General features: G+C 38.6%; 1 protein-coding gene across 2 annotated transcripts; it reads left to right on the forward strand.

Moving 5' to 3' along the window:
- The first annotated feature begins 876 nt into the window (after positions 1-876).
- LOC137953139 (coiled-coil domain-containing protein SCD2-like) lies at positions 877-10,881 on the forward strand. 2 transcript variants are annotated; one of them, XM_068800381.1, is made up of 17 exons: positions 877-1,503; positions 2,201-2,373; positions 4,520-4,595; positions 4,719-4,760; positions 4,847-4,909; positions 5,297-5,346; positions 5,600-5,627; positions 6,529-6,603; positions 6,710-6,820; positions 6,914-6,974; positions 8,153-8,263; positions 8,575-8,696; positions 8,972-9,041; positions 9,248-9,286; positions 9,472-9,512; positions 10,233-10,359; positions 10,540-10,881. In XM_068800381.1, exons 1-17 carry the CDS (start codon positions 1,162-1,164, stop codon positions 10,650-10,652), a joined length of 1,644 nt encoding a protein of 547 aa, XP_068656482.1. In that variant the 5' UTR covers positions 877-1,161; the 3' UTR covers positions 10,653-10,881. The 2 variants fall into 2 exon arrangements, with proteins under 2 accessions (XP_068656482.1, XP_068656490.1); XM_068800389.1 differs by having other exon boundaries at positions 1,415-1,503; positions 2,250-2,373.
- Positions 10,882-16,535: the final 5,654 nt, after the last annotated feature.

Here is a 16,535-nt window from a genome sequence, read left to right on the forward strand (position 1 = left end):
AATCATTTAGAAGGTTTATAAATAAAAAAATGACATTATAATGAACCTTGTGATGTCACTTACGATTAGTAAATAGAAAAACTCATGGAAGACAAAAAAAACCTACCGGTTCATATTGTTTATATAATAAATTATGTGGACAATTTTGGATGTATAGATAGGTTTCCCACTTCATCTCTACACAACATGTGAGAAGAAAGAGGCATCTAGGGGAGGTCCCTGTCTCCTTTATGTTTTTTCAAGGAAAGCAAGGGTCATTCCTCGATTGGAAACAAAACAAGAGAAGGGGAAGGTAGGGGAGAAGTCCTCACATCCCTTTTTGCAAATCATGCAAATATCCTATTTAAACAAAAAAAAAATCTCAATTTATGATATATGGGTTAATTGAAGTGAAATGAATTGATTCAACTTCAACTCATGTTTGGGTGTTAGTATAGACGAGTTCAAATGGTTAGAAAACAGATTCTAGTGTTAATGCCCCCAAATGAAAAGTATGATATAAAAAAGAGAATGAATAAATAATCTAGATTATGATAGCAAAGATCTTAAAAAAAATCTGTCTATTTATTGAAGAAGATGCACATAATGTCGTTGCTTTAGTGCACAACCAAATCAAAATGGACAGGAGTTGTTGTTCTCCACTAACGAGAATTGAGGCTCTTTACTTCCTCCGTTATTAGCACTCACAAATGCACACATATAGTGGCATAACATTTTTCTATTTACGATTTACCTCCTCGACGTGAGCCCACTTTAGCGGCGGGTGGTCTCGTCATTTCATTGGCCGTCAGGTGGGTCCGTTAATGCGGCGTGCATTCTTTCAAGGAACGACACGCAATAAATACAGCGAACCGAATGTACGCACGTCTCCGCGGGAGAAAACTGCCGAAATCTAGCGCCGCGCCTCCGCCGGCACGCCACGCCGGCACGGTTCTGACCTGCGACCTCCGACCCGCTCGCTGTCGTGGCGTGTAACGAGTAACAACATAAAAGCGAGGGGACGTCGAATAAGCGGCATTTTTAAATTGTGCTCCGGATCGACCACTCGAAGGCTTCTCTCTCCTTCCCTCCAGTTTCCTACTCCTCTGACTGTTTCGATTTATCTGTGTTTTAATTTTTCGACATCGGGAGGGTGGAATTCCCTGGGGTTTATCCGGCGAGATGGACCGGCTGAGGGCCGGGAGTCCGGTCTACTCTCTTCAACGGAGCGGTGGTTCGAGCAGTACGGGGTCGTCACCGGCGATGTCGCCGGCGCACCACCATGGGCGATCGGCATCTGCCAGCGGCTTTTCCACCATAAAGAGGACTCAGAACGTGGCCGCCAAGGCGGCGGCCCAGAGGCTGGCGCAGGTTATGGCGTCGCAAACTGCGGGAGACGACGATGACGAGGATGATGATCTCGCGCCGTCGTTCAGTTATCCGCCTCCTTACTCGAATAACTCCGTTGGAAACAGTGTTCCCGCGATCTCGACCGCTAGGCCGACCAGATCTCCCTCGCCTGCGGTATGTTTAATGGTTTTGCTGTTAGTACGGTGTTGTAGTCGCTTGCGTGGTCTTTGTGGATTGGAATAAGATCCGAGTTGTATTCGAGTTGAGAGCTGAATTGAAGTTCACTGGAGTGTCATCACTTAAATTAGTTGGCGGTTCGATGCTGAACTCGAGTCGAGAGTTCGTTTGTTGTTTGGATTATCTGTTTGGTAGAATTAATTGGTTGAAGAGATGTTGTCTATCCTTCTTTTCGTAATCTCCGGTCGTGCTTTAGCTCTGAAGCAGCTCGTGAACTTGCTTGCTATATTCTTGACGTCATTAAATTTAGATTTGCAATAGATCTGGTTTTTGCTACTGCGCAGTAATGTGATTTTCATGTTTGCTGTAATTTGATCCTTTTCTTTCAAAATGAGTTACAACTCTGTAGATATTTCCATCTGTTGAAAGTTTCAGCAAGTTATTCAGGTCGGAATTGGTCAAAAAGTAATCTTTATAATTTCTGTAGAATTTTGGATACATCATTATGCATGAACTTCGATTTTGGATATTTGAACTGTTCTTCCTTCTTTAGTTTCTTCTTTGTAATATATTTGTTCGAGAAATTACTCAGTAGTTCATGCATGATATCAGATTTTTCAATGGTGGAGTTCTTTTTTTTAGCTAGCTTGTGGGTCATAATTTGCCTAATTAGACTTTTTCAAATTTTGATTAGTTAGGTAGGAACTTTGTAGAGCATAATACAACTGCTCGCTCTGCATCAGCTGGAAGGCCTTCTATATCTGTTCGCTCAACTCCCATGGTCCCTCCTACTAGGACATCATCATTGAGAATTCCAACCGCAATACCACCAATTGATCCTTCTGTAGATAAACGAAGAGAGAAAAGGTGTGATTTGTCATTGTTTTTTATTTATTCATTTTTTTTCATAACTCTTTCTTTTACCAATGTAGGCAGTAATTTTTAACACGATACAATGTATGCTATATAAGACAGCCATGCAATGTTTCCTTAAATGATATCGGTTTCTGAACCAAAGAATGGGGTGGTACTTCATTACAAATGCATTGCAGTTCAACCAATGATGTCATAAATGGGATTTGAAAGGAAAACCTTATTTCAACAGTTTTTTGCAAAAAAATGACTACCTTACTTACATCTCCAATCTTGATCTCTTAATATTTTTAGTCAAGGACTGAGAGAAAAGGGTGATGCTTATCAATTCTCTATGCTAGCTTCATCTTGATTTTGTAGGTGTGTAAGGCCTTCCTGTTTGTTTCCCTTTGCTATTTTTGATTCAAAAAGATGAGGTTGCCATCTCTTAGAACAGTATTTATTGAAACTTTTACTCCACCTTTCCTGATCGAGCATTTTGGTCACAATATATTCATTTTTGAGGTAGACAGCTTTTTCTGGGAAAGGAAAGAAACTAACAGTTCAGAAATCAGGCTTATTATGTCCCTTGGAAAAGACACTTACTGGGCTTGATTGTTAGCTAAAACTTCTGATCGTTACAAGCTAAATCATAAATGCTGGCTATTTGGGGTTTATTAACTCAAACAACTGCTTAGTTGATTTCTTTTCAATGAAAAATCTTTAACAGAAATTCTTCATTTCGAATGGCTGAAAGAATAACTGCCACTGTCATACAGATAGGTTGAGTGAATAATCACACCTAGAACCTCAGCATGTAGCCTAGCTTACTCTAGACGAAAAATAGGCTAGTCAACCTTCCCAAACAAGAAGGAATAAAGCAAATGGGATAGTTTACATCAGTTTATAAGGCCTATTTATAGGCCATAGAGGGTTATCCAACTTTTACCTACAACTACCCAATAAAAATTCGCCACCTATGCGATAGGGTTAATCCCTTTATCCAAATTTAAACTAGGTCTAATCTCACATGTTCTAAATAATCTCTAGAGATCCAATTCAAAACCATTTGAATTGATCCTTATTCAAAAATAAAATTTGATTTCAGCCTGCTGCGGCTGCTTGCCCAGTTGCCTACACGCATAGACAGGGCATCTAGCCTGTGCACACCTCCGTGCCCATGTGCACCTCTGGGCTTGGGCTTCATCTGGACACTCGTGTCTGTACAGCTGTTGCTGTGCTCGGGTTCGTGCTGCTCTACCCCACGAAGTCGACTGAAGCCACTGCTGACTTCGGTATGTCATCTCCATTAGCGCTGCCATAGGACTCAGGAAAGCTCTCTTTGGCTGGGCTGACTGTGCACCCAACTTTGGCCATGCTGCATTCATCTTCAGCTGTGCCACACCTGCCTGCGTATTAGCCATGGTGATCTTTTTACTATATCAGGATTTTAGACATTCATATTATAACGATTATGATTTTTCTTTTTTGTTTATTTTGAAACAGTGAGGCATGAAATGTGATATTTATGCTGTTTTATTGATTTTCTCCATGTGGGATGCTTCTGTAATGCACCCATAAAATATTGACATAAAGTTAGAATCTGCTCTCATCTTTGTATCTGTGCGCTTGCATTCTGGAAGCCAGTCAAGATGCTTGCACTGTTACAAAATGAATTTGATTGGATGACTGATCTTATTATTTTTCAAATTTAATCTCACCAAATCTTATAGCTTCAATCTATCTTTCATGTACTATATGTTCCAAATTTCTTAGAAAGTACTATTACAGTTTGGTTCGGCAAGCTCAGACTCACACTCAAATACAGTGGTGGCCATCTTGGGACTGTAAAATTTGAGACGTCTAACCTGAGACATCTACTGTAACGTCACAGATGTCATGTTAAAGAGGGATCTTTCAGGGGGATGTGTTGTTAGATCCCCCCTAAAATCTGTGACATTTCGCCCGCAGCCATCTGCCCACCACTGTCCACATCCAAACTCACTATTCTGCTTGTGTATGTGATGCTAATAACAGGTCATAGTTTCCTGCCTGAAAAATATATCAAGATATCCTTGTCATATCTATTCCTTCTGGTCTTCTTGGGAATGATGTTTTTCTAAGGAATGATGTTTTTCTAAGGAGTCACAATGGATTACAGGTTCACTGCGGACATGGGACATCTTAATTTGAAAGAAACCGGAAATCAAAGGGAAGCTTCTGCACTTCGAGACGAGGTGTTCCTTTTTCTTCTGTATCATATTTTAAAGACTCAAATAGCTATCTCATTATATCTAATACAGTATTTTGGTAATGTCACTTAAATCCTGTTCTTAAACTGATTACTACCCAAATTTCAGCTAGATATGCTTCAAGAAGAGAATGAAAACATCCTTGACAAGGTGAGTGGTTGTACACTTGTACGTTTCCTTTGAAAAATTCGAAGTCATTTTTTTCGAATCGTGATATTCATAAGTTGTGAGTCCAGCTTCGCCTTGCTCAAGAAAGATGCGAGGAAGCAGAAGCTAGAGCTAGGGAGCTTGAGAAGCAGGTAACTTCTTATTTTCTGGCATTTACTACTACTGCCAATTTGAGGACATACGATTTTAAGTCTATGGTATATTGAGTGAGCCCTTGTTATGGCTGAAGTGGCTTCCTTCCTCAGTTAAGCTGTATATATGAGACTAAGATGAAAAGGCCGAAAAGCTTTCTTGGTAAAAGAATAGCTTTATGTAAATTGTTAATTATGTGAGGTCAGTCATTAAAAACTAGTGTTGACTAAAAATTTGCTAGAATTTTCCTTGGCAGTATGTCATAACAGAGTTTTCTTTGCATATTGCTTGTGGTTTGTTCTGTGCAGGTTATTCTCATCACATTTTTGTGCATTTTGGTGACTCCAAAAGTTAATATATCATACTTTTTAATATTTTCCTTCTAGGTTGCAGCCCTTGGAGAAGGGGTATCACTGGAAGCCCGACTGTTGAGCAGGTAGTTTCAGGGCATAGATTTTTTTTTTTTTGTTTGTTTTGGAGGGGAAAATATTGATGACAAGGTAAAAGACAATAAAAAAATAATTATTTGGTCAACGAAACCTAGGCTCCTATTTATAAGATAGTTGTAGAGCAGGGATATATGGCTCCTTTTATAATTGAATTTTGCTATGTTACTGTTGTTTTCCTTACTTCTTGGCATTTTGATAATTTTGTATGTTTACCTTTGTCTTCCAATGATTCATTTGCAGAAAAGAGGCTGCACTGCGTCAAAGAGAGGTAAATTGGGAGCTCTAATAATCTTCCATAATCATATACTTTGTGAGGTTCTATTTTTTAATGAACTGTATTTTTCTCAGTTAAAGTTATCTCCACTTTAAAAAATGCAGATTTCTTTGCTGGTAAATTATTCGAGGAACACAATTATACTTGAAGCTTGAGAATTTGAGACACATTGACTAAATAAGGGTTTCTAATCTAAACTTCATATTTGAATTTCATAACATGTGGAAAAGACCTTGGAAAATTCTAGGAGGAAGAAGCAAGTTTTAAGTTGATGGGTTTTGAGTTAACTCATCACGAGTCCTAGCCAACACCTGCTAACTCTAAACTTGATGGGGATGTGGCCTCATTTTGAATAGAGACGATGGGCCTTGCTTTGACTTATGCAGTGGAATAATATTTCAAATCTGGAGTTAATGAATGGTGGCCCATCTTTCATTCTAATCCTGCCATCCCAAATTGACTCAATTAATGAATTCTCTTTGTTTCTGTCATTTTAAAAAAAATTATACTGGGAAAAGAAATAATGATTGCAGAAGTGACTGACCACCATTTCCTATCTGTTCTATTCTCTCTCTTTCTAGGCCTTATGTGCTCATTTAGTTAAAGTGACTAGATTGGAGAATAGCTTTTTAACTGTGAAAGTTGTTGTAAATCGTCATTTTCTGGCATGCTATAAATGTTGATATGAGTGACTCATGGATACTTAAACTATCATTTAGAATTATTATTAAATTAGCAAATCACCATTTTCAAAAAAATATTAAATTAAGCGTATTGCTGCTGTAACACATATCCATTCTCTAATGCTGTAGATGCTTATATGCAGTGTTTAGCTTGGGTTTGCATTAGTTGGCCACAATTAACTTGTTTCTTTTTCTTTTCCTTGTTTTGTCAGGCTGCTCTTAAAGCAGCTAAGCAAACTAAGGATGGGAGAGACGAAGAAATATCGTCTCTTAAACTGGAAGTAGAGGTAAGTAGGCTATGCTGTTGCTGTCTATTCCATACTTCTGTATTCCCAGATAGCATACTTTATGTCGTAAATTTTGGTTAGCCTCTCTCCTTTTTGTTTTAATCAGAGTGCAAAAGATGAGGCTGGAGCTGCAATTGAACAGATTCGAGAAGCAGAATCTGAGGCAAAAGCCCTTCGCTCCAGGACTCAGAGAATGATCTTGACTCAAGAAGAGATGGTTAGTAGCTTTTGCTCCATACTACATCCATAATTAAGCGCTGTTGGGTCTAATTTTATGATGCTTAATTACATAAGTGGATTTGTATTTCAGGAAGAGGTTGTTCTCAAGAGATGTTGGTTAGCTCGTTATTGGGGTTTAGCCGTTCGGCATGGTATTTATATTTTTCCTTAGAGGTGTTCTTTTCCTGGTTTTGCATCATCCTAGCATTACACTTGGGAGGAATTGGTTTTTTGGTTTTACCATGCTTTAACATCTATGTCATAAGTCCTTTTTTTTTCCTTCAAAAATAGTCTATATTATAAGCAAGTTTCAGAGTTGTGCAGAGATAATCTGTCAGTATTAATCAAATGGTAATACCATCATGGATATGTAAGGAAACTCTAGGAAACGGGACTATACAAAAACTTTTAGAACATAAAGAAGGCTTATGGAGGTGCTTCCTCAAATAGAATTGAAGTAATATATTGTTTTGATAGTAAACTATTAAAGTGTATTAAAATATTTTAGTATTTTTTTTTTTTTTAAATAAATTCTTATCACATTAACTGACGAGTTCAGGTTCTCCTAGTGATCTGTTTGTACTGTTGACAGCTCCTATTTGTTTTGAAGATTTCAAAGAAACGTATGCATTGTAAGTATTGGAGGGTAGACAGTCATCTAGGTGAAGGGTCTAGGAGTAAAGGGCCCATGTGTGGGCATAAATTGAGCTGGTTGCTTGACCATATGATACTAATTTGGCTACTCATCGGTGGATAGATCTGGACCTAATTTTAACACGGTATTTACTGGAGATATCCAAGCTTAGGCGTGTTACTTTGTTCTTTGTCTCAGGGCTGGCTCTGTGTAGGCCTGGACATGAGGGTGAGTGAGGATAGAAAATCCTCTATATCAAGGGCCCACAAGTGTGTATGGCCAATCTTCTTGTTTGAGCATATGGTGGGTAAATAATTCCAGATTGATTTCAGGTTAGAAAGATCATGTGCTTATTAGATGGTAAAAGACCTAACCTTGGCTTGCCATTTTGGGATGAACTTAGACCGAACTTTAAAAGTAAGCATCCAAAACACTTGGTTACATGTAATTTGATTCTAAGGTGTGCCTTCATAGTTTTTTAAGCAAAGAAGCGTTTTAGACTGAAAATGAGACACTAACTTTCTCATGTAATTTGATCCTAAGGCATGCCTTCATATTCGTTCAAGCAGAGAAGCGTTTTAGACTGAAAATGAGATACTGACTTTCACGTGCAGAATTATTTGTGGTATCTTCATTCACAAGGGGTTTCTTTTTTATATTATTCATAATATGTAACTTGGAAATTTGTATGTAAAGGCATCCTTGCAGAGATTGCTATGTCAAAATATGAGCACTGGTCATCGTTGGCACCTCTTCCTCTTGAAGTTGTCATATCTGCTGGACAGAAAGCTAAGGAGTGGAATCTAGGTAGTGATTCGGCTTTACGTTTCATCTCTCTCTCTCTCTCTCTCTCTCTGTTTCTCCTTTTCATTCTCTATGAATGATGGAAATGTGAATGTAGTGAAATTACTTCTTGGGAGCTGATTAACATCAAAACCAAGTTGGTGTTCCAATGCAAATAACACTAATCGAATTCAGCCTCAAGTTGGCCACCATATTGTATATTATTCACGGAACTAATACTAAAGAGTATTATGCATATAGCCTTATGCCCAAAAATTACTATTTATTTGTTTATTAAATCTTATGAATATCTTCTTTACTGACAACATGAATAGGCAAGGATAATGCAGAGGATAGGAGCAAACTTGTTCGGGATTTGAGTGATATAACAGGAGAAGGCAATATTGAGAGTATGCTTGCAGTTGAACAGGGTTTAAGAGAATTGGCTTCTTTAAAGGTCTTACTTTTTCTTCACCTGTTTGACCCTTTGATTATTGTCTGTAATACTTTCAAGTATGACTAGGAAGTGGTATTTGGTAGCATTATGTTCCTTATTATGTCTCCCTTCATATGTTGAACTCAAGTTGTGAAAATGGTCAGAGTGTATAAGTCAATATGAATATGTGGATCTAGCTTAATCTGTGATTTGGTTATTTTTTGTTCTTTAAACTATTTTGCTTGGTTTTGTAGTAAATTTGTGGGATTTTTGATTTGTTAGTTTGTGATGGGTAGGTTGAGGATGCTGTTGTTCTTGCCTTGGCCCACCATCGACGCCCTAGTTTGGTTCGGCAATCTCTTTCAGGTTGATTCTTATATTCCTTGAAGATGTAGAGAAATTTTTTGAATGGCTGGTTCTTAGGACTCATGAGACCCTCTTCTTTTCACCAAGTCTGCTTCTACCTAGAGAGATGTTAATTTTGTTCATGAAGTTTTTGCTTGGAGTGGGGAAGCAAGCAATCCGTGAGATGTATCTAATACCCTCTGTTGTTCTGCTCATGTCTTTTCCAGATCCAAAATCACCTGATCCCAAGTTTTTGGAGGCCTTTGGTAACAATTTATTTCTGTTCTTATTTTAATATTTTCTCTCCTAAAGCCTAATAGCTCACCATTTATGCCTGTTTTTTGTGTTTTTAAAAGAATTGCTGTCAGGTTAGATAATCGTCCTTTGTGACATTTTCAAAAATCATTTTATTGTATGAGGAAATTAAAACTTATATCTGTGTTTTGTGCAGAACTTAGTCAAGAAGAATCAGAGGATGTTCTTTTCAAGCAGGTATCTTTGAACTCCCTGAATGAATCTGTTGACTGCTTTGGCTGTTGGGTGTCGTTTCCCTTGTCTTCAGTAACGCACGAACTTCTCTAAGGTTTTTGGTTGATAACTGCAATGTTCATTTCACTGATCATACTTTGCACCATGGAAACCGTGGTGTTTGTCACAATTAATATTTGTTATCAAAACTTTAGTTCACTTTGATGGTACTGGTTGCCTTATCAGTTAACCAAGAATGCAACGTATCATTTTATCTTTTTGACCCAAACAATGTGTCTTATTTTTCTATATTTGCCAACTCAACCTGAATCAAATACATACCAGTCTAACACATCAATATCAACCTGTTTTGAATGCTTTTAACTCCAGCCACATTGCTTGATAGGCTTTATGCCATATGTTTTTATTAAATTGATTTGGCAAACTGTGATTTGAATTCATTGAGTTCTCCTGAACAGGCTTTTTGAGAATAACTGAGTATTTCTCTGCTGAAATTTGAACAAGTGTTCTGTGTCTAATGATGTTCAGAGATCCTGAATTAATGGAGCCAGGGAACAGTTGATGTTCTCATCATCTCTCTTGAACCTGTTTTAGCTATGTTTTACTTATTCTTATCTTCTTATCTTGTTGATCTGTATTAGCATGGTGCATCAATTCCAATAACTAATTTTTTCATGTTGTTCAAAGTTTTGCTCAAGTTTTGTATTACTCTTTACTTTCCAGGCTTGGCTTGCTTACTTCTGGGGAAGAGCCAAAATCAATGGTGTGGAAGAAGATGTTGCTGAAGAGCGCCTCGAATTTTGGATCAGCCGCAGTGGTCACAACCCTACTTCACATGATGCTGTTGATGGTTAGTCTACAACTAATTTGAAACAGTGTGTATACTATGAATCATGTTGACCATAGTGACTTTAGATTGACAGTCTGAACTAATCCATGCTTTTGTTTTTGAATGACTGGGAAGCTCACTTCGAATTTAGCTGCCACCGCTTTGTTGTGTCTAAGCCTTTCCGTTGATTGTTGTATTCAGTGGAACGTGGCTTGATGGAGCTAAGGAAACTGGGGATAGAGCAGCAATTGTGGGAAGCATCGAGGAAGGAAATTGACCAAGATCAAAAACCTGCTACCGAGGATGAAAGCTAAGCAGGTTTTGTTAGTTCACGTGTGAAGATCTCTCCATTTTTTTGCACTTTTTCTCCCTGCAAGTATTCATCCCTCTTGTTATGTCAGTATATAGATCTCTCCATTAATGGTTACCGAAACTGATAGCCGCATTAATTTTGGTATTGCAACTACTTTATATCTTAGAATCTCAGCTTCTTGGTTTCTTTATCGGAGCGACTGCATATTATGTTGAAATAGAAAATAATAGTTAAGTGCTATTTTTTCATGTCATGGGAGCCCAAAAGTGCTGGAAACCAATTTTAGCTTTGATAGTTTCCCTTGGATGGGATACTACCAAATGAAAGCTCTGGTTCTGTTTGGCATATTAGCGGAATACGTACGTTCTTGAGAATTATCTGATTTCCTCTTAGATTCTTCGAGATTAGAGACTAGCGTACGTTCTTGAGAATTATCTGATTTCCTCTTAGATTCTTCGAAATTAGAGACTAGCGTTTGTCATCGATGACCAAGTAATCGGGCTAAGTTATTTAATCTAAAGCACTTACATGAGTGCGAGTGAAACTCTCTTTATTGATAACCCATAAGGAAACAGCAATAGAGGAGTTATGGAGGGGATTGCATTATAGCTATTGCAATCAAAATGCCTACTGAAATTGAATCATGGTAAGCATAACTTTTACAGAAAGCAATCTTGGACCTAGGATCATAATTCGCCCACCAAGCATTTTAAGTTAACCAGATTGTCTCCTGCAATTCGGCCTTCAGGCTATCCACCGCATCTCTCTCTCCTCTTGCAGCTGCCAAAACATTCTCCATCATTTGCTTCTCCACTTCCAAACTTCTCATCAGAGAGACCCACCAGAAATACGGCGGAAGAACTTCGAAATCCATTATGAAATGCCAGAGCTGTTTTCTGAAGAGCGAGTACATTTAAAGAGAAACCATAGTCGTGTAATTCTTTCCCTACAGCAGAACAAGCGGAAGCATTAAGACATCAAGAATTTAAAAAAAACCAGGAAAGAAAGACGTAAAAACAAAACTAGTTAAAGATTTAACATATTCCGAGATAAAGCGTAGGTACCAGTATGAATTCTCTTCTTCCCCCTTGAGGCGCTCTCTTCTGCAGGAAGGGGCCCCGAGGCCGAGCCGAGGAAATGTTACGACGGCGGTGAACAGTTCCATCAGGGATCGGAGTGCTTTGGAGAGAACAAGAAAAAAGAAAAAAAAAACAAGAAACAGAAGGCTTCAAATCATTTGATTGTGCGGAGATAAAAAGAAGGCAGAATTAAAGAAAAAAGAAAAGGAAAAACAGGGAGAGAAAAAGAATGAAAACAGAGCATAGTGGCTCTGCATGACTCAACAAAGAAGAACAAAAACGAAAACATAAAACGCATAAACGAAAGACCAGAGAAAAGAGGCCGGAAGAAAGGCCAAGTGCATACAACAACGCAACATCGACGACGCCAATTCAAACTCAACACCAATGAGGGAAAAAGAAAACAGCACGCTGAATCTTTAGATGGTGCAGTGAAAATTTGAAAAAGAAAAAACACCGGTATGCAAGGTGACGATCAAGAAGAACAGAAAGGAGAAAACAAAAAAGACAGAAGGGAAGAAGGGATAGGATCTTCTCGCGCGATGAAGACCCTCTTGGAAAAATTCAATATCTCAATCCTCCATGCTTCCTCTCTCATCAGGCCTGATTTTCCCCCTCATGATTATGGGGAGAGAGGCTTCTGATGAGAGAGGAGGAAGAAGGATAGAGGTATTGAATTCGATTTCATGGAGGCCCTCTCGTCCTTCTTGCCGCTCAAGCACAGGGGAAGAAGAGGAAGAAGCGAGACAGGAAGGAGACTAGGCGCGCGCTTCAATTCTTTTTAAACTTTATTTCTCCAGAAACAAACCCAATTTTCATCTCAAACCGTTGAATAATGCAGATTTATCAGATCCGTTGGATAAGTCTGATCGGCGGCCAAGCGTAGGTTCGTTCACCCGACGATTTGGGGGAAATTTCAGAACCATACGCCTCTGCCGATGCTGACGTCGGATCTAACCAATATTCGGATCCTAATCGGTCACTAGAAGACACGGCCCAGTACCCGCTAGTTTTTCCTCATTCCCCCATCGTGCAATGTACTTATTCTATTAATATACCAAGGCTGATTTTGACAACGAATGGAGGTGTGAGTTCTAACTCCCAATCGATGGCTTCTCTGTTAGATAAAGCTTGGGATCTGGGAATTCTTCCCCTACCTGCCACCCATGGCTCAGCGCTCAGAAGCGTACATCACTTTTGCGATTTGTTTGAGCATTGAGGTGAAAGATTAGATTTATATGCACTGTTTCTCTTTCTAAAAGGAAAACAGTACCTGACTTCACTCTTCATTTTAATAATTTCTTTTTCTTTCACATTAAAGATGAAATCGGAAGCTTATAATTGATACCACCATTGGTTTATCAGGAATCACCTCGCCGTAGAAGCAAACATTATCCGTGTCAAGAAGAAGAAGAAGAAGAAGAAGAAGAAGAAATGGACCTAAATTGATCTGACGAGCGGAACCGCTATGCCAATACTCCTCTCACAAGCTATTCGATTTCCACTTCAGTCAACGGCTCCGCCAACACGAATTCTCTTTCCTCCAAGAAAGAACCCCTATGTTCCATTGTCGATCCAAGTGGCCTAGTCCGAACAGGGGAAACCTCGGGGGCTCCCGAAATCCTATCGGCTCGATCGACGGATTGGTTTTGTGAGACCGAAGGGGAAATCACACTGAAATGGCACATTTGGGGAATCTGAGTTGTTTAGGAGGGAAATGGCACGGTAAGGAGTGGGACCCATGTTGGTGTGATGTGCCACGTAATCATAAACAAGTGGTCTGCCCCAACAGGCGTGGCCATCTTTCCTATCTTCACAAAATCATCATTCCATGGGGGGCCTTCTCTCCCACCTTTTCATCCTTATTCATCTTTTAATTTTTTATCTTCTCTTCTTCCACATCAAGACTATTCCTTCTACCAAACTTGCAAATTTGGGCAGAAGAGGCTTTGGGTGGACAAATGGAGAGAGACAAAGTGGCATGCTAGTGCAAAAGCTAATGAGCTTTTCCAAGAAACAATAATTGAAAAGGCAAAAGTGATCCTTTGCTTCCTTCACAAGCCTAGAATATATCAATTTAGAGACTCGACCACCCTCCCCCACTTTTTCCCATTTTCCAACCTCCATGCCTACCTTTCTTTTTAAAATAATGAGAGCAATTGAGCGAGGAAGAGGAGAGAGAGAGAGAAAAAAAAAGTTTTTTTTATGAAATGGGTGTCACCACCTCTTTTGCTTATGTGATTTCCAGAGAAGAATGAGGACAAAGAGGGCAGTTAGCCTCCTTCATGGAAATTTTCTGTTAATTATATTTGTCTTTTACTTATAATTTATTTGTGATTAGAGCAGACTAGATCCAATTTTGGGTCTCAATTTTAAGGTAATTATGTAAAAAATTATACCAAATATCAGATTTGAAACTTCGGTAATTAGATGTTAAGTCGAAAGGTTTTCGGATTCGAATATTATCTGAATCATGCTATCTGACAAAGTTTGAAATTTGTAAAATTATTCTTAGTAGATAATGTGTGTTTGATCAATCTATTTTCACTAACCTTTAGGGTTTAGGGTTTAGGATTTAGGGTATATATAACGTCTAATTACTTAATTTTCATATACCAGATATATTACACAAATAACTAGCAAGGGCTGCATAATCATATTTTTAAATTATTAATTGAATTAATCACAGCCTTTGATGGCTTTAAACAAGTAATGATTAGGTAAATATAATTCCACTTTTAACAAAATTGAGACACGCTAGGGGGAGAACCACCAATTTTAGAGATCACGCGAGTCACCCGTCATTAAACCGTCCATACCATTCATAACTACCGCAGTCACACAGAGGAAAAGTCTCCAGAGGGTACTTCCGTAAATTTCTACAAGGTCAGACGACCGGCCGGTATAGAGAAAAGTCTACGGAGGGTCAGACGGACATACGAAGTTACTCAAATAGCCTTTTATGTGCTCGTTTGGATCGAGGCTAGAAGTTTACTGAGACAGTGACAATAAAGTAAATAAGTGTCAAAGAGTGGGCGAATGGATGGCCTGTTCGGTCCTTTTCCCTTCCCAGGCTGTCGCGGCGAGTACACGACGTAGGCAAGGTATCAGTTTTGTCGATTTGTGCAGACAAAAAGTAGAGGAAGAAAAGGGAGACTACAGAACGAAAAAAGAAGAAACTCCAAAGTTAAAATAACCCGCATGTGGCTGCCAATCCTCTGCTGAGATTCTCATGAGCAAGATCCAATCCCAATTCCCATGCGCTGTTCTTTCTTTTTCCTTTCTCTTCATGGATGTCATATGGGATGAGGGAGAGGAGTACAAATAAATATCATTTTTACAATTTGAAGGTGGGAAATCCTCAAGGAGACCACTGTGGGGAGAAGAATATAAATTTTTGGAGATTTCTCTTGAGTGTAGTTTCAATGGAAGGTAGCAGACAAGTATGGTGTCAGATGTCAAGTGGGTGGGCTGTGGAAAAGAGGGGACCAAGAGCAACTTTTACCAAATGCCTTCTTCCACACACCAATAGGAATTTTCTTCTGTTGAACCCATTCCCAGTTTCACATCAAGAAAAGAAAAAAAGAGACAGAACAGTTGGGAGAGCTTCATTTGAAAAAGAAAACTTTTGGAAGGTCAAACAATGGAGACATATCAACAAGAAACCATTATTCCACTTCAATCTTCTGGATAAGCCTGTGGACAAAGGAATTGAGAGCATCTAATCTATATTTAAAGACATCTGTTTGTCTTATTGTTCTGTATTTTTTAATCAACATGAGATTTTTTGAGTGATTACTGTGGAGTTTTAATAATGGATCCACTTTGTGAGACCAAGATTCATTTCCTTCTTTAATGTCTAAAAGAATTAAGAGTAGGAAGTGGGGAGCAAGAGGCTTATCCTCTGAAAGTACTTGACTAAGACAGAACATTGCCTGGAAAGACAGTCCCACTCTGTGAAAGACCAGCAAAGCAGATATAATGATTTTTGCTGCCAAAAAGGTAAAATGTAGAGATTCCAGTTCATATCCATCACAAAGGGTGTGAGGTTGAGGAGCATCTTCTTCTTGATTCATGGGCAGAAGGTGGCAAACATAAATCGCTTATTTTCTTTTGAATGAATCAGAGTGATTTGCACTTACTCCATTCCCATGTCCTGAATATGGGAATTTGGTACCTGAAATGAAAGCCATCAGATCTCAATCACTCAACAAGTCCATTTGCTGGGAACTCTCAAAAAGCGCTTTTGTAAATTCCTTTTGTAAAAATTGTGTGTCTTTTCCCAACTGATTTTTGTTTGTCACAGATAATCTTCGAGTATTTTCCTTATTAAAAGAAACACAATTATTAGTGGTTTTTTACAGATTGCATACTTTTATGGTATTTATTCCTCCCTTTTCTCCTGACAATTGCACCAGTAGTCTTGCTTTGGTTATGATTCTTACCAGTTTGTCCTGGGAGACTGCAGGGAGTTCGTATTTGTATTAGCAGGAGAGAATCTTGCTTCAGTAGCACTGCTTTAAGTCATGGAACAATGAATGAAAGGTTACCCATGAACAAGAAAGCATGTCAACTCTCCTTCCCCAGAGAGAAAAAAGAAGAAAAAGAAAAAGAAAAACTCTTCTATTTGCATTCGAATCTCTTTGGCTTTTGGAGTCTTGATTTCTGGATGGTTAAACCTCAAAAGTGTACAGACAACTATCCCTCAACCCATCTATCTCATCAGAATCAGATAAAAAATAAAGAAACTTAAATGCTTGATCTTTTCCTTTTCTTCTTTCTCTTTTCATAAGGTGGCAAAGTAG

The sequence above is a fragment of the Aristolochia californica genome, unplaced genomic scaffold, assembly GCF_029961685.1.
Source record: "Aristolochia californica isolate CCGP_79_NKW_82.1479 unplaced genomic scaffold, dmAriCali1.0.hap1 SCAF_1, whole genome shotgun sequence".
Lineage (NCBI taxonomy): Eukaryota > Viridiplantae > Streptophyta > Magnoliopsida > Piperales > Aristolochiaceae > Aristolochia > Aristolochia californica.